Source organism: Onychomys torridus, chromosome 4, assembly GCF_903995425.1.
Source record: "Onychomys torridus chromosome 4, mOncTor1.1, whole genome shotgun sequence".
Classification (NCBI taxonomy): domain Eukaryota; kingdom Metazoa; phylum Chordata; class Mammalia; order Rodentia; family Cricetidae; genus Onychomys; species Onychomys torridus.
This window is the reverse complement of record NC_050446.1, coordinates 95,524,160-95,548,768: the sequence shown is the minus strand read 5'-3', so window position 1 is coordinate 95,548,768 and position 24,609 is coordinate 95,524,160. Positions and strand designations below refer to the sequence as shown.

Below are 24,609 nucleotides of genomic sequence, written 5' to 3'. Positions count from 1 at the left end.
CACCCATACTGGGTGCTTCACAATTGCATGCATGTAAGCAGACAGATACATTAAAAAAAAAAATCTTAAAAGTGTCATTTTGTGTGAGTGAATGCATGTGGGCATATGCCATGGGAACCATGGGAACGCCACACTGGACATCCCCCTACACCTTGTTTGAGACAGGGTATTTTTGCTGTTTGCCTCTGTGTATGCTAAACTGGTTGGTTTGTATGCTTAGATATTCCCATCTCTACCTCCTATCTCATGGTAAAGTGCTGGGATTACAGGCATGGACACATGCTCCATATGCATTATGGGGATTTGAACTCAGGTCCTTACCTTTACTCAGTTACTTCTCAGCCCTAGTCTGATAATCCTAGGTGGCTATCTGCCTTCCCATTCATTCAAGTCCTTACCATTCCCTATTGTTTCATGGCTGTCACCTCACTTTTTTATGTGAGCTGGTTATTTTTTGTTTTTGTTTTACTTTCCGTCAAACTGACACGGGTGGAGTAACCTAGGAAGAGGAAGCTTCAGTTAAGGAACTGCCTTAATCAGATTAGCCTGGGGCAAATCTATGGGGCATGTTCTTGATTGATGATTGATGTAGAAGGGCCCAGCCTACTGTGGGTGACACCACACCTGGACAGGTGGGTTGGGGATGTGTAAGAAAACAAACTGAAGCTGGACGGTGGTGGCGCATGCCTTTAATCCCAACACTCGGGAGGCAGAGGCAGGCGGATCTCTGTGAGTTCGAGGCCAGCCTGGTCTTCAAAGCGAGTTCCAGGAAAGGCGCAAAGCTACACAGAGAAACCCTGTCTTGAAAAAACAAAACAAAACTGAGCAAACTGAGGAACAAGTCAGTAAGAAGCACTAATCTATGGTTTCAGTCTCTGTCCCTGAATGAATTCCTATGCTGACTTCCCTCAATGAAGAACTGCTATCTACACATATACACTAAATAAGCCCTTTCTTCCCAAGTTGCTTTTTATCATAGTCTTTTCCACAGCAACAGAAAACAAACTAGAACCCCTATCTAGCTCCTGAAGAGGCGAGTCTGCAACTTCTGGCTTACTACTGTAGAAACCATCTGGATGATTCGCTTACTTCCGCCAATCTTATTCCTGTTCACCTACTTCTTCTCTTGGATATAAGGTGGGTAATACTTACTTGGGAGGAACTCAGAAATACTTACTTTTCCAAGACGGCTGGGGTGAAGAGAATATGCAGTGGCCACTGTACTTTGTAGGAGAGACCCAGAGCAGCCCAACCGGAAGCAGGGGCTTCCCTGGGAGACGTTTCTCGAGAAGGCCCTTCTCTTGGCTGGGTGGCATCTACTATGGTAAAGAAAATCATGAAAAATAACATGGTTAATTACAATCAGAGAAAGCAAGATGAACTGCACACATAAAATGAGACATCAGTGGTGCTAAGTCACAGCACTGAGAGGCAACCAAAGTAGTGGGGGAGGAACCTTCTGTGAGGGCAATCTCAAAAACCACCTATGGACAGAGCACCTGAACCTTTCTGGAATTACATTTGTTCTTGTACAAAATTAGAGAACTAGACAAGGTGATCCCTAAGGTCCAAAAACTATAGTTTCTGTGGAGGGAGAATGATGAAAACCAGAAGATGCAATTGGAGAATAACAAACCTTTGTGGTCCTTTCCATGATACTCAATTGTCAAGTGCAACAGAGGAAGAAGGTTGTCATCATCTAGCAGCACCTTGTGTGCTGACTGTTGAAAGGCCACATTCACGTCTGCAAGAAGAAGCAAAGGAATGTAACAGTAGGGTTGGGCTAGGGCCAGGACATCTGTGGCTTCTGTCTGACCATCATTAACTCTCTCTGTCCTTGTTAGTAACAATCCTGAGAGAATCACCCCTGCTCAGTACAGTTCCTGTACTCAGCCGGGGTGGCAACAGCCTATTCTTGGGGAGGCAGCATGGTCAAATGGGCCATGACAGCTGACCTTTTGGCTGTTTTGTCTAAAGTCTTGATCTGATAGTAGGCCAACCCAAAGGTTCTCTTCAGACACTGAAAGAATGTAGCGCTGGGCGGTGGTGGCGCAGCCTTTAATCCCAGCACTCAGGAGGCAGAGGCAGGCGGATCTCTGTGAGTTTCGAGGCCAGCCTGGTCTCCAAAGCGAGTTCCAGGCAAGGCACAAAGCTACACAGAGAAACCCTGTCTCGAAAAACAAAAACAAAAACAAACAAACAAAAAGAATGTAGCTCTTTTGAGATTAGTTTTAGTAGCATAAAAATCTAGAAAGAGCAGCAGGGTTGGGGGTTGAAGGACCCTTTCATAGGGGTTGCAAATCAGACATCCTGTATATCAGATATTGACATTATGATTCATAACAGTAGCAAAATTAGTTATCAAGTAGCAACGGAAATAATTTTATGGCTGGGGTCACCACGACATGAGGAACTGTATTAAAGGGTCACAGCATTGGGAAGGTTGGGAACCACTGGGCTAGAGCCTGTCTTGCTGGCCAGCCAACAAGACAAAGATAATTAAGTTTTACCTAAAACAATCACCTCTGAGATAGTATGAGAATCAAAAAATTCTATCCTTTTTATTTATTTGCTTAAGTGAGTCTGAACTGGCTTTTCTGATATCTGTAACAAAAAAGTACATAGATATCTATTGTTTCATCAAACTATAAAAACAACAGCCCTCCATTTTCCTTCCCATTTCTTTTTCTAGGCTTGGGTCCTTACTACCTTCTCGTGTCTGGATGGATGCAGCGTTAACTGGCTGAGGGGAAGACACATTGCTGAAGGAGGCGTATCCTAATGGCTCACTTTTTCATTGTTCAGTGACAGCCATGTGACCTGGGGAGGGCCAATTGAAAGAAAGCATTTCACTGGACTTCTTTAATTTGCTGCTAGACACCATGCTGGGCTCTTACAGATGTCTTGGGTGTGTATGAGTGGGTGGGTGGGTGGGGGTTCATCAAAGGTAAGGAGAAAAGTCTTAACAGTACTGAAGACCTTTGCTTGACTTGTTCTGAGACTGGTATACCCCAAGCACAAGGGAGCTTTAGATATAACGAGGCTTTCCCAAAAGGTTAAGTCTCTGTCATTTATAAGACAGAAACAGGTTGTGGTGGCTAGAGTACTGGTAGTTAAGAACATTGGCTACTCTTGCAGAGGACCCAGGTTCCTTCCACACACCCACATGGCAGCTCACAAACACTTGTGACTCAAGTTCTAGCCCTTCTGGCCTGTATAGCCAAACATACAACACACAACATCAGCCAACAAACACCCTGCAACTTGAGCAAGCTGTTTATTCTCAGGGCCATAGGACAATTACCATGCTCTGTCACTGCAGTGGGTGGTGTTTTTAACATGTGTTGAGCTGTGTCAATGAAGGCCTGGAACAGTTCTCCTCGTCCCAGAAGGTAAAAGTCTTTAATGATCTGAGGAAAGAATTTCAATGTACAATTCAGTAAATCAGAGCCTGGAAGCCCTTACTACCCTGAGAGAATCAGACATATAGGGGCTGATGCTAAGTCTGAGGGATACAGGCTTTGTTTTGTTTTTTGTTTTTTGTTTTTTGAGACAGGGTTTCTCTGTGTAGTTTTGGAGCCTGTCCTGGTTCTCACTTTGTAGACCAGGCTGGCCTTTAACTCACAGAGATCCTCCAGCCTCTGCCTCCAGAGTGCTGGGATTAAAGGCGTGTGCCACCATTGCCCGGCTATAGGCTTTGTATTTTAAAGATTCAAAACAGGAGGACTCTTAGTGTCTGATAGAATTTTGATTCACAACAGAAAAGAGTTGTAGCATCAAATAAAGAGTTCAGAAGATTTGTAGCATCAAATAAAATTTCCTCACCTGAGTAAAAACAAATGAGTCTACTGTGGGAGTCTAGGCAAGAGTGCTTTCCACCATCATTTCGAGATTGAAAAGAGTATCAGTTATTACCTTCAGCTGACCCAGTAAGTCTGACTCCTCTACCATTAGCTTCCAGAGGTGCTGTGATAAGATTAAACAAACAAACAAACAAACAAACGTAAGTTCATTACAGTGAACCCAAGTTCAGCTAACCCTAGGAATGAACAGATAGTTAAACAGAAACAAAACAAAAACCTATACAAGATAAAAATGTCCTGAAATTGATGATAACAGCTGCACATACAACTGTGAATTAAAAACCACTGGACTGAATACCATTTTTAAATGTTGTTTGTGTGAATTTTGTCTCAATCAACTTTCTTTCCCCCCCCCCCCCCCCCTCTGGTTTCTCGAGACAGGGTTTCTCTCTGTAGCTTTGGAGGCTGTCCTGGAACTCGCTTTGGAGACCAGGCTGGCCTTGACCTCACAGAGATCCACCTGCCTCTGCCTCCTGAGTGCTGGGATTACAGGCGTGTGCCACTGCTGCCCGGCTCAACAACTTTTTAAAAAGTGTGAATGCAGTCAGTGCTGCGGTGCACGCCTTACATCCCACAACTGCTGCAGGATGTTCTGTATGTGACGTGGGCTGCTCTGATTGGGTAATAAATAAAACACTGACTGACCAGTAGCCAGGCAGGAAGTATAGGCAGGACAAAGAGAAGAGGATTGGGGGAAGTAGAAGGCTGAGGCAGAGAGACCTGTCAGCCGCCGCCATGACAAGAAAGAGATAAGGTACTGGTGAGCCACGAGCCGTGTGGCAACTTATAGACTAAATAGAAATGGGTTAACTGTAAGACAGAAGAAGCAGATAACAAGAAGCCTGCCATGGCCATACAGTTTATAAGTGATTATTTTATACGTGGGTTGTGGGGCTGCGGGGGCTTGGCCAGAGATGGAGAGAAGAACTCCAGCTACACACAACTGGGGAGGCAGAGGCAGGAGATCTCTGTGGGTTCAAGGCCAGTCTGGTCTACAGAGTGAGGAGTTACCGGATGGGCAAAGTCTCTACATAATGAGACCTTCTATCGAAAAAGCATGAGTACAACTTACTAAATTAAACTGAAGTAAAATTACCTCAAGAGATGAAGAAAAAGCATTGGATATAATTCTCCATTTTTTTTTTTTGGGGGGGTCTGGGATTAAATGTGTGTGCCACCACCAACCTCCTGGTTTATTTATGATTTATAAAAAGTAAAAAAAGAGCTGGGCTTAGTGGTTCATGCCTGTCATTCCAGTACTGGGAGACTGCAGCAGGAAGATGACTATCTAGTTCCAGGCCAAACTTGCTCATGCAGCAAAATCCTTTTTCTTTCTCTTGTTTTTTTTTTTAAAGGACTGGATTGATGGCTTATCAGTTAGAATACTGCTGCTCTTCTAGTGGACATAGGTTTAGGTTTGATTCCCAATACCCACAAGGCGGTTCACAACTGTCTGCAATTCCAGTTCCAGGGAATCTGGCACCCTCATCTGGCCCCCAAGGACACCAGGCAGGCATGTGACACAGATATATATGCAGGAATAACACCCATCCATGTAAAAAAAAAAATCACACAACTTATACGTGCATTGAAATACTACATGAGATGCTGGATAGATGGCTCAGTGAATAAGAACACGGACTGCCCTTCCAGAGGATCCAGGTTCAATTCCCAGCACCCACAAGGCAGCTCACAACTGGGACCCACCACTGATGGGAAAACACCAATGCACATAAAAATAAATAAATTAAAAAAAACCTGAAATACTACATGATTTTCCACTTATATATAATTGTTTTTTATGTAAAGTTAGTATGTTTTAATATTTAAGATGGAAGAAAAAGACAAGTAAAAATGACCTAAATAATTTTAAAATTAAGGGAAATAAGAAACAAAAGCTGGTTCTAATAAGAGCCTAAAAATACTAAACAATAATAAGAAAAACTAGGGCTAGCGTGCGATGGTTCAGTGAAGAAAGAGCTTGCTAAGCAAGCAGAAGGACCTGAGTTCAGATCTCCCACACATACTTGAAAACTGGGTATAGTGGTTCATGCCTATAGCCCAGTGCTGGGAGACAGTTATAGAAGTAGATCCTGGGGACTCACTGGCAGCCAGTCTAACCTAAATGGAGAACTGTTGGTTCTGTGAAAGACACAAGGTGGAGAGTAAAGACAGAAGATAACAGAAGCTGACCTCTGGGGCGAATGTGCATGTGTACATACACATGCAACAAAAATACAGACACCACAAACACACAAAATGATTTTTAAAAGACAAAATTTAAGTAAACAAAACAATTTCAGACAAGTGAATATTTAAAAATTATATCTACCTGAAATAGTTACGTTCTGCAGACTATCAAAATGGTTACATATTGCTGCCGTGAAGACTAGCCAGCAGCTCAGGGGTTTGGGGGATCCACTGAGTTGGCAAACTAATCACTCAACTTGACCTTTCTATCTGAGGGAATAAAACTTGATTCTCTGGGGCCAACAAAAAAGGGAAACACATACACACACACACACACACACACACAGCCCCTCCAACATGTCAGGATCTCAGCTAGGGTGCTGACCTAGCCTTCTGCAGGTCAGAGAAACTGAAGAGGAGATATAGAACAGGCAAACCACTGGACAGACAAAGACACATGAGGATTTTTTTGAGAGCTCCAGCAGCAATGCTTGGAAAATGTCAATCACTATTATTATAAATACCAGTAATACTGCCCAGTGAGGGGCTAGAAACTCCGAGAGTTTTCATACAACTCACAGATTATGAGGAATGTGGTGACTGTGAAGGCACAATTAGAACTGCTCAACAGCAGCATCAGGTCTCAGGACACCTAGTCCTCAGGACTTTGCCTCCCAAGGCTCACTCAGGCATGGCTTTGCCAACTGCACACAGCCATGTTCCATGATTTCCAATGCTGCCTGTTGGTCCCCTCGTATGGTCCCACACAGTTACAAGAAGAAATTTTATGGTAATTTAATTTTAAACATACTCAACTGATAAAGTTTTTCTTCCTGAAGAAAGCTTAGCTTAGATCACTTTTTAGATAGGTTCAAACTTTCAGTAATAATTCCTAATATAAACTTTTAACAACAACAACAACAAAGGAACAAGACAGACAGATAATAGTCTTACTTAGCTAATGAATGCAGATTAAAAAAAACTTTATAAAAGAGAGAAATGGATCCAAAGCAAGAATACTCCACTAACACAGGAGGCAGCTGGTAAAACTGAACTTCCCTTATGCTAAAAACTCAACTAGGAAGAAAATTCTTTAACAAACTTCTGTCCTAGAAGACTACAGTAAATGTCATAGTAATGTAGGAACTATCTGCATAATCTCTAGGAGTCAAGAAACCAGAGACATCCATTATCACCTCTATTGTTTGACATAATTTACACAAAGCCCAGATGACTGATGCTTCATTAAAGAGCCTAGCGGAAGAGAGTATTGGAGAAGGGGAGGAGGTTTAAACATTGGAGGAAATGATGTAAAACACTTATTTTCAAATGATGTCATCTTTAATATTTATAAATTTATAGGATGCAGGGTGGTGCAGGCCTTTAATCCCAGCACTTGGGAGTCAGAGGCAGGTGGCTCTCTGTGAGTCAGCCTGGTCTACAGAATGAGTTCAAGGACAGCCAGGGCTACACAGGAAACTTTGTTAAAAAAAACCCAAACAAAAACCAAAAAACAAACAAACAAAACCCATACTATTAGCACCTCAAATGTTTCAGGATATTTGTTTAACTATGCAAAGATGTTTGCATTTGTTTAATTATGTAAAGATGTGTTGCTGTTTTACCTTGCCTGCCTAAGGCATCTGACTGGTCTACTAAAAAGCTGAATGGCCAATAGCAAGGAAGGAGGTATAGGCAGAACTTCCGGGCAGGGAGAGTAAATAGAAGGAACTTAGGCTGGGGGAAGAAAGAAAAGAGACATATGGAGACCCCACGGGCTGGCCAGCCAGACATGGAGAAAGCAGGAAAGAAAGAGATACAGAATATAAGAAAGGTAAAAAACCCAAAGGCAAAATGTAGATGAACAGAAACAGCTTAAATTAAAAGAGCTAGTGAGACAAGCCTAAGCTAAGGCCAAGCATTCATAATTAATAAGTCTCTTTGTTTTTATTTGGGAGCTGGTTGGTGGCCCAAAGAAAATTCCAACTACATCCAAAGTTAATAGTAATCTGTAAGATTAGCCATCAATAAATTAGTACTACTATTTCTCTATATAAACAACAAACTGAAGATATAATTTAAACCAAAACTCTTACATACACAAAATTTCTAAAAAATCTTGTCAAAATAGTGACATATATACAGAAAAGTACATAAATCATAAGCTTTCATCTTAAAGTTCACAATGAACACACCAATATAAGTACCCTCAGCTCAAGAAGTACTAGTACCTAGAAGCCCTATTAATCACTTCCCACTTGTCACAAGGGCTGGTCCCCCATCCTGTCTCCTTGGCTTTCCTTCTAAGATTCATGTGTACAAGTGAAATACCTGGTTGATACTAAAACACAACACACACACACACACACACACACACACACACACACCTTTCCCTCCTAAGATTCTCCTGTACAAGTGAAATACATGGTCAATACTAAAACACAACACACACACAGAGCTTTTTCATCACCCAAATTCATGAATGTTAGAAAATATAACCAAGACTTCTCCTTTAGTTAATTAAATAATTAAAGCAAACCCGTGGAAGGGTGAATTCTACTTCTATTTTAAAAACAAAGGGAGTTCTTTACTTATTTTCTGCGTAAGGGTGTTTGCCTACATGTGTGTCTGTATACAACATGTCTGTCCAGTGCCTGTGAGGGTCAGAAGAGAGCACTGGATACCCTGGAACTGGAATTACAGATGGCTGTGAGCCACTAGTGATGTGGGTCCTGGGTTAAATTCCTGTGCTCTTAACCACTGAGTCATCTCTGCAGCCCCACAGAAAACTTGCTTGCTCTCCTTTTCCTACTTCTTGCCCTGTAATCCTCTCCAAACTCATTTCTTCTGGAACAATGTTAGATAGAAGACAGACCTCAGCCACAGTGCTACGAATTCGATCCACCACCTGCTCAAAATCCACGAGGCTGAAGAGTGGCTGCTGCTTGAGCCGATGCAGCTCTGCAGCAAAAGTGTCCTCCTGGTTCTTCAAGATGGACCCTGAGGAGTACAAGGGCACTATGGTCAGACAGGAGTCATCGGACAGGTGGAGGGGGCCACAGCTGCCCAGGCAAACCTATCAGAGCTGTTGTCTGCAGCAGTCCATCACTGTCACCAGCCACTCTAACCCAGCATGCACTGGGCCAGTGTTGCAGATGAAGAGCCTCTGAGGATGTGCCAACAGAACAAGGGCATTCTTACCTTTCCTCGTTAGGTTCACATTTTGATTCTCAAACATCTGGACAGATTCTCCAACAAAGAGGATTTTTTCAGCAACCCTCACTGGAATGTAGGATGGTAAAATCTCCACTCGCAGGGAAAACTGCTTTAGAGATGGGGCCAGCATGTTCTCTTCCTCAATTAGGCGCTAGTCAAGGAAATAACCCATCACATGAAGTATGACGATAGGCCTTAGCTCCCCCAACCAATGAGCTATGTTATTGGCAAGCAGGATGTAAATCTGAAATTGCACAGTTTTTAAATCATCAGCTCTGGAAATGCATTCCATTTTCATGGAGAGTAGTGGCAGGATGGGCAGCAATAAGTTTTGATTTTTTTTTTTAAAGATTTATTTATGGATTAGGGATTTAGCTCAGTGGTAGAAAGCGCAAGGCCCTGGGTTCGATCCTCAGCTCCAAAAAAAAGATTTATTTATTTATTATGTATACAGTATTCTGCCTGCATGTGTCCCTGCAGGCCAGAAGAGGGCACCAGATCTCATTACAGGTGGTTGTGAGCAACCATGTGGTTGCTGGGAATTGAACTCAGGACCTCTGGAAGAGCATTTGGTGCTCTTAACCACTGAGCCATCCATCTCTCCAGCCTGAGTTTTGATTTTTAATTTACTTGTGTGTACGTGTGTACACAATGCATGTTCAGTGTGGGCACACATGGGCCATGGCATACGTGTGGAGGTCAGAGGACAACTGCAGGTGTTGGCCCTCACCTTCCTCCTTGAGACCAAGGTCTCCTTGTAGGTCTCCTTGTTCTGCTGTATATGCCAAGCTAGCTGGCCTTCAGGCTTTCAGGGATTCTCCTGTTTCTGCCTCCCATCTCACTGCAGGAGCACTGAGATTACAGATGTTGACACTACAGCATCTGGCTGTAACATGGGTTCCGGGAATTTGAACCCAGGTCCTCACATTTGCACAAGCACTTGCTCTATGGAGTCAATCCCTCACCTAGCACTGAGTTTTTAAATATAAGGCTTTTACTACTGTGCCAGGTGGGGAGATGATCAGCTTCCTCGCTTGTACAATTCCCTGACTGTTATTCTCTAGGTCTCGTATATATATGTCTGCTCTGTCAAGACATATCCCAGACTCTTCTCTCTTGTTCTACATTTTTCAGAGATAACATCTACGTGGCTTCACAGGGCATCATGACAGACTGTTTTAACAGGCCTGCAACTATAAATGCTGTGGAACTTCTACTAGCCATTATGCAGAGAACCTCTCTTTTGCAGCTTCCCATAGGCCACAGATTAAAAACTTCTAAGTTGTTACTGATTACTCCATGCTTAGCTTCAGAGCAAGCTACACCACTCTGCCAGGCTGAGCCCATTGGACATTTTCACAGGCTCCTTAAACTCAACACATCCCATATTAGACCTTGGGCTGGGAATTAGCTCAGAGGTAGAGCACTTGCCTGGCCACAGATTTGATGCTCACAAAAACAAACACCAGCAACAGACATTGCCTGTCATCATTACTCACCTAGTGCCTAACTGCTAAAGGCTGAAACTTTTATCTTGACTCACAACAACCAGTCCTAAAGGGCAATGGATTCCATTTTCTAAACACCTCTCAGGCTTCTCTGTCTGCCCCCAATACGCAGTTACCATGCTTGGAATTATGATGTTCCACCTAAGAATCCCTGAGACTCCAGTAACTAGTCTATTTGCCTCTACTCTTTGTTTTTGTTTTTGAGACAGGGTCTCACTCTGTAGCTCAGGCTGGCTTAGAACTCCTTATGTAGACCGGGGCGGATTCAAACTTGGGGTAATTCTCCTGTGCCTGATTCCTGGGTGCTGAGATTACTGTTCTCATTCTGTCGGCCAGGCTGGCCTTTAACAGTGCTCCCCTGCTTTAGCCTGTCCTGTAAGGAACTGAGACCACAGGTATGCGCCATGCTCAGCTTCTGATCTTGGTTTTTAAGAAATGGTTCCCACATAGCACCTAAAATGACTCCCTCCCTGGAACTATCCAGCTGCTCTCACTTAGCTCTGTTCACGCTCAGTTTAAACTCTTTCTGTTCACAAGGACCCTCAGGATTCTGCTGCTGATTTACTCAGCTCCTTCATCTACTGCCACCTCCCTTAGCCCTCCACCCCACACAAACACTTCAGCGTTACCTGACCATTTCAGCTGAAATCCAAGTGGTTCCTCCAATAAGCCTTTTCCTTAATAGCCTCTACCATTATACACAATCCCTGGACATGTCTTATTTAAAACCCTACCTCAAGATCTTCTAGGAACAGTTGTGCTCTTTTGTGGAGCATCTGGTAACTGTAATGTAACTACTTACTTTTCTCAATTTTCCATCAAATTATATGCTTAAGGATAAGAACTACATTTTGTCTATGTAGTTGGGCACCTATAAGATTGCCCTGCACAAAATAGACATTCAATGAACATAATGAGTGAATGGATGAAGAAATGAATGTGGACAATATAAGGAGTCTTATTTGTAATTCCAAACTACATGAAAAGCTACAGGGAGCTCATATTTGCAGAGATAAAACTTATCACTAGACTTGTAAATATATGTATTGTAGAAAGGAGAAATAAGGATTTCAAAATCACTTTCTATTTTGTAGTCTCTAATTTAGAGAAAGCCCAGTGTTTCCCAGAAGGCAGCCAGGCAGGTGTCTCAACGAGTGCCTGCCCTGAGCTTCCTGCAGCATGCACCCTCACCACCTGGGCTTCCCGCCGTGCCCTCACCAGGTCCTGCAGTTCTCTCAGCTGCTTTCCTGTCAGCCCTCCAATCCCCAGATCTTCTTCATCCTCTTCCGCCTGGGCACTGATATTACCAGAAGATGGACCCTGTTTGATAAAGAACTCTTCATGCTGGTCCAAGAGGAGTCCATGTAGCATCCAGGCTGAGAGCTGTTTATACATGACCCCATGGCATACAGCCAGGATTCTGAGGAGAGAAGGAAGCAAGAGCCTTACCAGTATACTTAAGAGAATACCAAGACTCACCACTGCCAGAGATCACACTTGAGATTTTGACAGGACAGAGAGAGCTGGAGAGTTTAAGTGAGTCATGGGGAAAACAAGGTAAAAATAACTGTGCTAATTTAATTACTAACAGACAGACAGACTAAGTCCAACCTGTACTATATAATTGATTAAGCTCAGAAAATGTTCTTTTAGGACAAAAATTTTTGTTCTTTGTGTAAGTTTCAAAACAGATGAGACTTATTTAAGTGGATGTAATGGAGTCACATTTTGCTTAACACAGCCTTGAATTTATTTTCTTCTTGGAATTGTCTAAGGAAAAAGATTCAATATGTGAATACCAAGTTGGCAGTATATTATATCTTAGTAAAATGTAGAAATCAAAATAAAATGCAGAAAGGTAGTTGGAGAATGGACATTGAGATGGTTTTGATGGGTGGCCAGCATGGAAATACAGTAACAGCCAAGTGATAAGTATTTTGAAAATCCCCGGTAGTGGCTAACTCTGCCAATGCAATAAGCCAATTCAAGCTGAATTAAAACTCCAGATTTGCTGGGTGGTGGTGGTGGTGGTGGTGGTGGTGGTGGTGGTGGTGGCGGCGGCGGCGGCGGCGGCGGCGGCGGCGGCGGCGGCGGCGCACGCCTTTAATCCCAGTGCTTGGGAGACAGAGCCAGACAGATCTCTGTGAGTTCAAGGCCAGCCTGGTCTACAGAGCGAGATCCAGGACAGGCACCAAAACTACACAGGGAAACCCTGTCTCGGAAAACAAAACAAAAAACAAACAAACAAACAAAACCCTGAATATCAACAACAACATAAAGAACAGAAAGCTTATAAACTCATAGAAACTGAACAACTTACTACTAAATGAAAAATGGGTCAGGAAAGAAATTAAAGATTTTCTAGAATTGAATGAAAACAAAAACACACATATCCAAACTTAAGGTACACAAGAGGAGGCAAGTTCCTAACACTAAGTGCCTCTTCCCTTGATGAACCACATGGTTAAGTAATTTAGCCATTTTTGTAGGACCCTACTGCCACATACCAAGCCTTGTGATAGGAGCATGCCACTTAATGCAAACTAAGGTTTGTCCCCAGACTCCCTAATTCGATATATTCCTTATACTCTGGAATTAAGTTGAGCTGATTCACTGACGTCTGTCTCCTGGAGGGCTGTCTCCATTCACGTTCACAGCTGTCTTGACCCCTGTCCCCTGCTTCTGTTCCCTCCACCCTAGCAAACACTCCCAAGGAGGAAGAAGCAGAGCCACCCTAGAGCAGTAAGACAACTGAGGGAGATCAATTAGAAAAAGAGAGGTCAAAGTATCTTTATTCGCAAATGATATGATAGTATAAGTGACCCTAAAATTTCCACAGGGAAACTCCTATAGCTGATAATACTTTCAATAAAGTAGCTAGATACAAAATTAACTCACAAGAATCAGCCTTTCTATATACAAATGACAGACTGAGAACAAAATCAGGGAAACAACACCTTTCACAATAGCCTTAAATAATATAAAATATCTTGGGATAACTCTAACCAAGCAAGTGAAAGACTTATATGATAAAAACCTTAAGACATTGAAGAAAGAAACTGAAGAAAATATCAGAAGATAGTAAGATACTCCATGCTCACTGATTAGTAGGATTAATATAGTAAAACTGGCCATTTTACCAATCTACAGATTCTGTGCAATCCCTATCAAAATTCCAACACAGTTCTTCACGGATCTTGAAAGGACAATACTCAATTTCATATGGAAAAACAAACAAAAAACCCCAGGATAGCTAAAACAATACTGAATAATAAAAGAGGTATCACTATCCCCAATTTCAAGTTGTTCTACAAGAGCTATAGTGATAAAAACAGCCCAGTATTGGTACAAAGACCGACATGCTGATCAATGGTATCAACTTGAAGACTTAGACATAAATCATGAATCCACATACTATTGGACACCTGATTTTTGATTTAAAAAAGAAAAAGCATCTTCAACAAATGGTGCTGGTCAAACTGGATGGCTGCATGTAGAAGAATGCAAACAGACTCATCCTTATCAGCCTGCACAAAACTCAAGTCCAAGTGGATCATAGACCTCAAAAGAAAACCAGATACACTGAATGAGATAGTAAAGTGTGGAAGAGCCTTGAACTCATCAGCACAGGAAGACTTTCAGAACAGATACTAATATCAACAAGAAACTTAAAAGCCTCCACACAGCAAAGGATAGCATTATTTAGACAAAGCAGCAATCTACAGAATGCAAAAAGATTTTAACCAACTACACATCTGATCGAAGGCAAATACCCAAAATACATCAAGAACATCTCCCCCAAACAAAGAAACAAAAACAACAACAGTAACAAACCAACTAGGTATCAAGACAAGAAGTAACCCAACTGTTTTAGTTACAATTGCTGTGATGAAACTCCATGACCAAAACAACTGAGGAAGAGAGGGTTCATTCCATTTCTGCCTCCACATCACAGTTCAACATCAAAGGAGAGCAGGACAGGAACACAAGCAGGGCAAGAACCTGGAGGCAGCAGTTGATGCAGAGGCCATGGAAGAATGCTATTTACTAGCTTGCTCCTCATGGCTTGCTTAGCCTGCTTGCTTTCTTTTCTGTTTGTTTTTTTGAGACAAGGTTTCTTTGTGTAGTCCTGGCTGTCCTGGAACTCACTCTATAGACCAGGCTGGTCTCAAACTCACAAAGATCTGTCTGCCTCTGCCTCCTAAGTACTTGGAATTAAAGGTATGCACCACCACTGCAAGGTTTTATTCTTTATTCTTTTTCTTTCTCTCTCTTTCTTTTCTTTTTTTTCCTTAGCCTGATTTCTTATAGAACCCTGGACCATCAACCCAGGGATGGTACCACCTACAATGGCCTGGGCCATCCTCCATCAACCACTAATAAAAAAAAAAAAAAAAAAAAAAGCACTACAGTCTTGCCTACAGCAGATCAGTTTCTCAATTGAGGCTCCCTCATCTTTGATGGCTCTAGCTTGTGTCAAGTTGATATAAAACTAGCCAGTACACCAATTTAAAAAATGGGTACAGCTCTAAACAGAGAATCCTCAAAAGTGGAAACTCAAATAACTGAGAAACACCTAAAGAAATGTTCAACATCCTTAGCCACCAAGTAAATGCAAACCCAAACTAGATCTTGTTAGGAAAGCGAATAGGGTAGTTATGGACAGATGGGAAGGTCTGGCATGGGAGGACCATGTAGGGAGGTGGAGAGAGAGAAAAGGAGGACAAGAGGAAGCACATGGGCAGAGACAGCTAAAGTTAAGGCCATCTGAGGGTAGTATAGAAACCCAATGCAGTAGCAGTTTCCTAACATATATACATGTATGAAGGTGATCTAAATGAAATTGCTAAATATTGGGGGAGACATCTTATCACCATATGAAGCATTCAGTATGGGGGACTGGCTTACATTTAATTGAGTAGTTGACCAAAAGGGTGTTATGGGAATCCTCAAACAACCCAGGTTGTTGCCAAGACCACAGGTTGCTCACTACAAACTGATAGCAAAGCTCCATTGCTGAAGACACCTAAACAACTCACTGAACATGGAGAAGTCAAGGTGGTGCCTACATAAAGAAGAAAGGGGGGTTGGGGAGTTAGCTCAGTGGTAGAGCGCTTGCCTAGCAAGAGCAAGGCCCTGGGTTCAATCCTCAGCTCAAAAAAAAAAAAAAAAAAAAAAAAGAAAGGGAATGTGAAAGGCCTCAGAGTCCATCTACCACAATTTTGTCATGAGTGCTTGTTCTAATTAGGGTTTCTATTGTTGTGAAAAGACACCATGACCATGGCAACTCTTATAAAACACTTAATTGGGTGGCTTACAGTTCAGAGGTTTAGTCCATTAGCATCATGATGGGATATGGCGGTGTGCAGACAGACACGGTGCTGGAGAAATAGTTGAAAGTCCTACAGTTTGCAGGCAACAGGAAGTGAACTGAGACACTGGGCATGGCTTGAGCATATATAAGACCTCAAAGCCCACCTCCACAGTGGCACACTTCCTCCAACAAGACCACACCTGCTAATAGTGCCACTCCCTTTGAGGGCCATTTTCTTTCGAACCACCACAATGCTATACTTTCTTTTTTAACTATGAGGAAAATGAAATAAGAACATATGGGCAGCCTTTGATCAAACGCTACCTTTTCTTGAATGGATGACAAGGGAACTCTTGATAGACAAGTATTCTACTACTGAGTTACATACGCCGAACCCCTCTTTCTGTATTTTTATATAGTGTTAATCATAAGACATACAATTTTATATCACATTTCATCTTTAGAAAATATTTTATATATTGTGGCATTTACAATTTTAGTGGCTATATAGTCTTCTGAGTGGATAGTTAGCTTAAAAATGTTAACTACCTTTATTTACTTGTGTGTGTGCATGCATGTGTGTTGGCATGCCTTCCCTTGTACCTCTGCGGAGGTCAGAGCACAATCTGCACTTGTTCTCTTCCTCTACCGTGACTTCCGGGGCAGATGTAGGTTGTCGGCCTTGGCAGTCAACACCTTCATCAGCTGAGCTACCTCAACAGCCCGAGTTTTCCTTATACTCCTGAAAATTTCTAATTTTCTGATAGACAACACAGTAGTGAGTATGCTGGTGAATAATTATTTTCCTCTTTTATATAATTTTCCTACTGGGCTGGGGAAATGGCTCAGTGGGTAAGAGCACTTACAAGGCAAGCATCAGACTTGAGCAGGACACTAGACAGTCTCTAATAGCCTCTTAGAGTACATGGACCTCTACACACATGTATATAAATGCAGAGACTACATGACACACAAATAAGAAGTACTTTTGTTATGGTAAAATGTCTAAGTGTGTAGCATTACAGGATATAAAATATAAATAGGGCTGGAGAGATGGCTCAGTGGTTAATAGCACCAAATGCTCTTCCAGAGGTCCTGAGTTCAATTCGCACCAACCACATGGTGGCTCACAACCATCTGTAATGAGATCTGGTGCCCTCTTCTGGCCTGCAGGCAGAACACTGTATGCATAATAAAGAAATAAATCTTTAAAAAAATATATATAAATAAGTATAAATATTTTAAGGACCGTGATATGAAAAATACTGGCTCCTCTTCTCCACACCACCACTTTACCTGCCCCTCCCACTTCTTCCCTCTCCCCTCCCTTCCCCTCCTCTCTTTTACCTTCTTAGCTTTCTTGTTTTTGTTTTGTTTTGTTTTGTTTTTTCTTTCTTTTTTTTCCAGAGCTGAGGAGCGAACCCAGGGCCTTGTGCTTGCTAGGCAAATGCTCTACCACTGAGCTAAATGCCCAACCCCTCCTTCTTAGCTTTCAACCCAGGCCTCTTTAAACTTTTCACATATCTGTGAATGATCTTGAACTCCTAATCTTCCTGCTTCTACCTTCCAAGTATTAGATTTAGAGACATATACCACCATGTCTGGTGACTCCTAGGACTTCTCTTTGTGCCTCTATATGGGTTGTACGCACGCGTGCGTGCATGCGTGCATGCCAGAGGTTGCCATTGGGAATCTCCCTCAGTAACTCTCCACCTTATTTTTTGAAACATCACCTTTCACTTGACTTGGGGCTTGCTAATTCAGCTAGGCTGCCAGGCCAGCAAGCTCCCAGGGATCCTGTTCCTGTGTCCCAGTGCTGGGATTACAGATGCAAGCCATCACATCTGGCTCTTTAATGGTGCTAGGGATCCATTTAAGTCTTCATACTTGCATGGCAAGGAGTTTACTTACTGAGCCATCTCCCCAGCCCTGGGCTTTTCTACCCTAGTTAAAATTTTCCCAGAGGGAAACCAGATGTGACCTGAAAATAAACATGACAAGTCAAATCACTCCACTCCTGCCTCTACCCCAATACTTGGGGAAGCCAAGACTTACTTTTCCAATGCGCTTCGAACTGGTGGCAAACCTCCACAGCTATGTTTGTAAACTGTTTCCAGAATTTGACAGCCATGAATCTGTGGAAAATATAGCCTTGTCACTCGAGGTTATATAAACTTATATTCTACAGCAACCAAGAAAGTACACTCCAGTAGAGAAGGCTGATATGGTCTCTCACAAGATTTCTATATAATCACGTGCAAAGACAGACTCCCTTCCCTCAGCATCATCAGTGTTACCTGTTGATTTAGTTAGGTTTTGTTGGTGGTGCTGGTGGCTTTTAATATATATATATATATATATATATTTATTTATTTATTTTTATGTATGCAGTGTTCTGCCTGCATGTATGCCTACATGTCAGAAGATCTCATTATAAATGGTTGTGAGCCACCATGTGGTTGCTGGGAATTGAACTCAAGTCCTCTGGAAGAACAGGCAGTGCTCTTAACCTCTGAGCCACCTCTCCAGGTCCTTAGTTTCTGATGCTGTGATAAAACACCATGATTAAAATAATCTGTTGATGAAAGGTTCTATTTCAGTTTATAGCTTACAGGCCATCATGAAAGCAAGTAGGGGCAGGAGCTCAAGGCAGGAGCTGAAGCACTGGCCATGGAGGAATGCTGCTTACTGCCCGTCCCTCATGGCTTGCTTGGCCTGCTTTACCATCCAGGACTACCTGCCCAGGTTGGCACTGCCTGCAGTGAGCTGGCCCTCCTATATCAATCAATAACCAAGCTGTGCATTCCAGGCTTTTCTTACAAATCACTTTGAGGTATAATTTGTATGCCCTAAATTTACATGTGTATCTTAAGTGTATTATTTAAGTGCTTTTTAGTAAAGTCACAATATTATACAACCATCACTATAATACAGTTTTACAATATTCCATTCTAAAACAATCCCCATACTGGGTGGTGGTGGCGGCGGCGGCAGCGCATGCCCTTAATCCTAGCACTCAGGAGGCAGAGACAGGTAGATCTGAGTTCGAGGCCAGCCTGGGCTACAGAGCCAGTTCCTGGATGACTAGGACTACACAGAGAAACCCTGTCTCAATAAACCAAAACAAACAACCCACCCCCCTTGGGTGAGTCTACTGCAGTCTGTCCCCCTTCTCCCCTTCAGCCCAGGCTCTGGACCACTTAGTTCTTCACCTTGGAGCACGAGCACACTAGCTCCTCTATCACTACCTGGCCAGATACGCAAGGTCACTCATCTAAGTCCCTCTACATGTTTCCCATTCTTCCCATAGCCAATGGAAGCTGAAAATCAACTGAGATGTGCAGGTAGGCATGGAATTCTGTGCCTTCCTTACTAACTCCATTCATGTAGAAGGTTCCCTCCCACTCTGAATTTAAAAGCAGGTAAGGGCATGGTCTCTGAGTTACACCCTGAGCATATGTAATCACAAATGTAAAACCCTTAGCACAGTGCTGTAGAACAATCCTTTTCTACACCGTGAATATGTATTACTCTCATTGATTAATAAAATGCTGACAGGCTGGTAGCTGGGCAGGAAGTTAGCGGGAAAGCCAAACTGAGAATGATGGGAAGGAAGTTGGAGTCAGGAGAGATGCCAGCCAGCCACTCAGGAAGCCAGCCTGAGCTATTGGCAGAGCATTTATAATTCATAGTCAGCCTCTGAGTCAGTTATTTGGGACTGGGTGGTCAGGACAGGAATTGTCCATGTACAGCACAGTGCATGGTACAAAGCAATAAATACTGTGCTTTAATGGGGACGGTCAGCTCTGAAGCACTTTCCTCCTGGCTTTGGCAGCAGAGAATCAATGTAGCAAAGCTTTAATTTTCTGTAATCATTGAAAAAGTAAGGCAACAGGGCTGGAGAGATGGCTCAGAGGTTAAGAGCACTGCTTGCTCTTCCAAAGGCCCAAGAGTTCAATTCCCAGCAACCACATGGTAGCTCACAACCATCTGTAATGAGATCTGGTGCCCTCTTCTGGCCTACAGGGACACATGCAGACACTGTATACATAATAAATAAATAAATCTTTAAAAAAAAGAAAACAATAAGGCAACTACAAGGTAAGTCAACTGGCTAACTACACTCACCAAATAAAAACCTAAGGCACAGATACAATGGCCAGAAAACATGGAGAACTGAGCTGAGCATGCTTAACTCATTTGTCTACTTAGTCCAATAATGGGTAAACAGAAGAAAATAATTTCTATCGTGCAGAATCTCTAAGCACTTTTTCTTCATAGAAAAGACAGTCTTCTGACATGGGGACTCTAACTGTTCAATGTGTGGTGAAATGAGTACAACAAGCTGGGTTTTGCCCAGTTGTAGTGATATTTTATCTGTGTACCCCATAAAGCTTATCTGAGATTCAGAGGAAAAAGCCAACCACTACAGTAAACAGAAGTCAGACAAAGGTAGCACACACCTTTAATCCTAGCATTGGAAAGGCAAAGATTGATCTGGATCTCTGTGAGTTCAAGTCTACACTGGGAACAGAGCCAAGCATCGTGGCACATGCCTTTAATTCCAACACTAATTAAACATAAAGGTCTGGAGGTCTGTACAGATAGACAGGAAGTGACAGAGCTAGGCAGAAAGAGGAAGTTATATAGTTGGAGAGAGGAAGTGAGATGGCAAGGAAAAGAAAGGTATACATATAGGTATGGGTATACAGGAAGTAGGTCTCTTTGGAGGATGAGGAAATAAGGTGAGGTTGGCTGTGGCTTGTCCTATTGATCTGATCTCTCAGTTTTACCCCAGTATCTGGCTCCAGGTTTTTTATTTATAAGACTGTTTAGCAATTCATCTTACATCCAGTAATTCTTAACTCTCAGGAAACCTTCTTTCTTTTTTAAGAAAAAAAGCTTCCTGTCCATATCTGAAGCCAGTGGTTCCAAACCCTTAGTGCAGCCAGCTCTCACCTCCAAACACCCAGAGTATTTTCTCTGACCTCAGCGACATTCTTAGGTAGACCTACTTAGTCTGCTTTTTTGTTGTTTTTTAAGAAAGAGTTTCTCTTTGTTCTATCCTGGAACACACTATGTAGACCAGGCTGGTCTCAAACTCAGAGATCGACCTGCCTTTGCCACCCAAGTGCTGGGATTAAGGCATGTGCCACCATCACCTGGCTACTCTGCTTTCTTTTTTTTTCCTTCTTATTTTCTTTTTTTGTTTTGAGACAGGGTTTCTCTGTGTAGCTTTCGAGCCTGTCCTGGAATGAACTCTGTAGCCCAGGCTGGCCTTGAACTCACAGAGATCTGCCTGCCTCTGCCTCCCAAGTGCTGGGATTAAAGGTGTGCACCACCACCACCTGACTACTCTGCTTTCTTAATGACAAGGTGTTTAAAGAAAGAATATTGTCTTATTTTTGCATTTCTGACATTTTATATGATAAGCAAAGGGATAATGCTGAATGAATAAATAAATAAAAACTATTAAAAGCCAAGTACGATGCCAGACTTTGTTGACTACCATGGGAGGCCTTACCCACTCTGAGGAGTGGATGGGGGTAGAGTGGGAGGGAGGTGAGGAGGTGGGAGAACTGGGGTTGGTATGTAAAATGGAAAAAATTTTAATAATAATAAAAAAAACCCTTAGCTGAGCAGTGGTAGCACATGCCTTTAATCTCAGCTGGCAGAGGCAGGTGGATCTCTGTGAGTTTGAGGCCAGCCTGGTCTAGAGGAGTTCCAGGACAGCCAAGGCTGCACTGACAAACCCTGTCTTGAAAAAACGAAAACAAAAAAACCAAACCAAACCAAAAAAAGGAGCAAGCATCTTCCAGATAAAGACTTATAAAACAGCATTATTAGTTTTTCTTTGATGCTTACCAGAACAGAAACTTCTCACCTTTTGGCTTTTAATTTGCTCCACTACAACCATCACAGAGGGGAAAAGGAGCTGGAACTGCAAAGCAGAGAAAATTAAGGGTATGTATCAATCAAATACAGGATGAAAAAAAGACCAACTCAAGAAATACTTCTGCTTTCAAGGTAAAATGGCAATATCAAGATCCAGTACCCTAAGGCAACCCGACATCAGGACCGGCAGCTAGGAACAGAAGCAATTTCTACTTTTGAGTCTGGTGTCACAGCCAATATGCATGTCAATGGGAGAATATTCACATTACAGTAAGAGCTAATTAAATGTGGAACTACTTTTTTGTTTGGGTTTTTTTAAGCTGGTCCAGAACTCACTAAAGAAAGCTTGTACACCTGGTTAGCCCCTTCCTCCTGAGCACTGGGATGACAAGCAAATGCCACACACACCACACTCTTAAAGCAGTTCTCATCTAGCAATAAAACAGTTAATAAAATATGTAAAAATATATTTATAGTGCCACAACTTAGAGCAGCAACAGACTCCAAAGCATTTTAGCAATCCAATGCTTACCTGATCTAAGGAGTAATTGACATGTGATATGGAGAGATGTGGGTCAGCCAGGAACTGTAATAAAAGCATAGTCATCAGAATTCCATACCAAATAACTTGAATTAATTTGCTCTATATAAATTAGGAGACAGTGTGACAATGAGCTCAGTGTTTGTTTTAAGCTCTGCAGAACTAATAGATTATAGATTTACTTTTTAGATAATACACCCAAACCAGGGCTCTTACAAATCCACTTTGGAGACCCTTTGAATACTGTACCCTTCAGGCATATAGTTCACTCTTAACTACCTGACCTCATCAAAAGCCACTTCAGGGGCAAGAACATGCTCTACTCTGCAATCCCCCAGACATAATGTTTTTTCTATTACCTCCTTCTCACCTCTTGTTCCAGGTCAAGCAGTGCTTGGCGATAAGGCTGCAAAACTGAATCCAGCCCTGTGCAAAAGGCCCTCAGGTAGATCCCAGGTAGCCCACCTGGGCCCTGCTGGGGTGGATGGTGATCCTGCAAACAAACAAAGAGAAGTCAACTTCTGGGCCCAGAAACTGAACCTGAGGAAGACACTGTCACTTAGTAGTAGTACTTATATTTACTTAAATAATTCTGTAGCAAAGCATTGTTTCAGCAAGAGGAAATGAAAAAAGAACTGAAGTTAACGTGTATTCTAGGGGGTGCAGTAAGAAATGCTGACATGACAGCTCCATTGTATTGTTTTTGTTTTTGTTTTTCTGAGACAGGGTTTTTCTGTGAAACAGTCCTGGCTGTCCTGGAACTCACTCTGTAGATCAGGCTGGCCTCAAACTTACAAAGATCCACCTGACTCTGCCTCCTGAGTGCTGGGATTAAAGGCATGTGCCACCACTGCTTGGCCCATTGTATTGTTAAGGGAAAGGTTTTTACTGTAGGTTCCCGGCATCTGTTGTGTGTGGCAAGACTTTTCCTGAGGAGATGCAACACACACACACACACACACACACACACACACACACAGACACAGACAGATACACACACATCCACACACACCTTTCTATTCACCCACGATAGGGAGCCCATGAAAGACCAAAGTACAGATCCCAACAAGGTCTGATTTGGTGAACCACTCAGTTTCATGGGTTATTTACAGAAATATGAGTGAGAGATTACTTATAGGAGCAGAAATGTCAAAGACAGCTGTATCACCAAAGCCCACACTATGTCACCATGGGTGACAGAAAGCTGAGAACCTGGAGCACAATACACAGTCTACAGGCAGCTCAATAGGTTGGAGTGTCCTGTCTGGGTAGCTCAGTTGGTCCTAACCTCTTCTAGGCAGCCCAGATGTTTTCTGCTTCTTTCTGGCTGCTTTGGAGGAAGGGGCCTAGTAAATTTGGCTTCAGGAACTTCCTGAAGCTATTCTGAGTTGTTGAATTTCTTTTTTGTTTTTTGTTTTTCGAGACAGGGTTTCTCTGTAGCTTTGAAGCCCGTCCTGGACTAGCTCTGTAGACCAGGCTGGCCTCGAACTCACAGTCCACCTACCTCTGCCTCCCGAGTGCTGGGGTTATAGGCAAATTACTATCTTAAGGTGCTTTCTTGCACGGTAGCTCATAACTACCTGTAATTCCTATTCCCAGGTTATCTAATATCTCCTGGCCTGGGTAGGCACATGGCACACACATGGTGCACATATGTGCAGCAAGCAGAACTCATACACATGAAATAAATCTTTCCTTTCTCTCTCTTTTTTTTTTTTTTGAGACAGGATTTCTCTATGTAGCCCTGGCTGTTCTGAAACTTGCTCTGGACTAGGCTGGCCTGGAGATCCACCTGCCTCTGCTTGGGATTAAAGGCATGTGCCACCACTGCTGGCTAAAAATAAATCTTTAAAACAAATAAACAAGGGGTTGGGGATTTAGCTCAGTGGTAGAGCACCTGCCTAGCAAGCACAAGGCCCTGGGTTCGATCCTCAGCTAAAAAAAAACAAACAAAGCCAAAAATAACAACAACAACAAAAAACAAACAAAAAAAAACCCCAACAAAGTAAAAAGCGAGTCTGAGTGCCAATCTGGGGGTTGTGAGACTCTTACTGAGGGATTATGTAAAATATGACTTGTCTT

At 42.5% G+C, this 24,609-nt stretch overlaps 1 protein-coding gene across 2 annotated transcripts in view; it reads right to left on the bottom strand.

Annotated features, from left to right (window-relative positions):
• The window catches only part of Tubgcp4 (tubulin gamma complex associated protein 4), a 36,878-nt gene that overhangs the window by 7,045 nt on the left and 5,224 nt on the right, over positions 1-24,609 (bottom strand). The window contains exons 3-13 of one of the 2 annotated variants that reach the window (XM_036184509.1): positions 22,898-23,020; positions 22,519-22,572; positions 21,976-22,032; positions 18,147-18,226; positions 11,996-12,197; positions 9,255-9,420; positions 8,929-9,053; positions 3,916-3,966; positions 3,305-3,410; positions 1,637-1,744; positions 1,178-1,319 (exon numbers count right to left, since the gene is read on the bottom strand). In XM_036184509.1, the coding sequence (XP_036040402.1) occupies positions 1,178-1,319; positions 1,637-1,744; positions 3,305-3,410; positions 3,916-3,966; positions 8,929-9,053; positions 9,255-9,420; positions 11,996-12,197; positions 18,147-18,226; positions 21,976-22,032; positions 22,519-22,572; positions 22,898-23,020 (1,214 nt within the window). The remainder of the gene's footprint in view (positions 1-1,177; positions 1,320-1,636; positions 1,745-3,304; positions 3,411-3,915; positions 3,967-8,928; positions 9,054-9,254; positions 9,421-11,995; positions 12,198-18,146; positions 18,227-21,975; positions 22,033-22,518; positions 22,573-22,897; positions 23,021-24,609) is intronic. The other variant, XM_036184510.1, reaches the window with a different exon arrangement.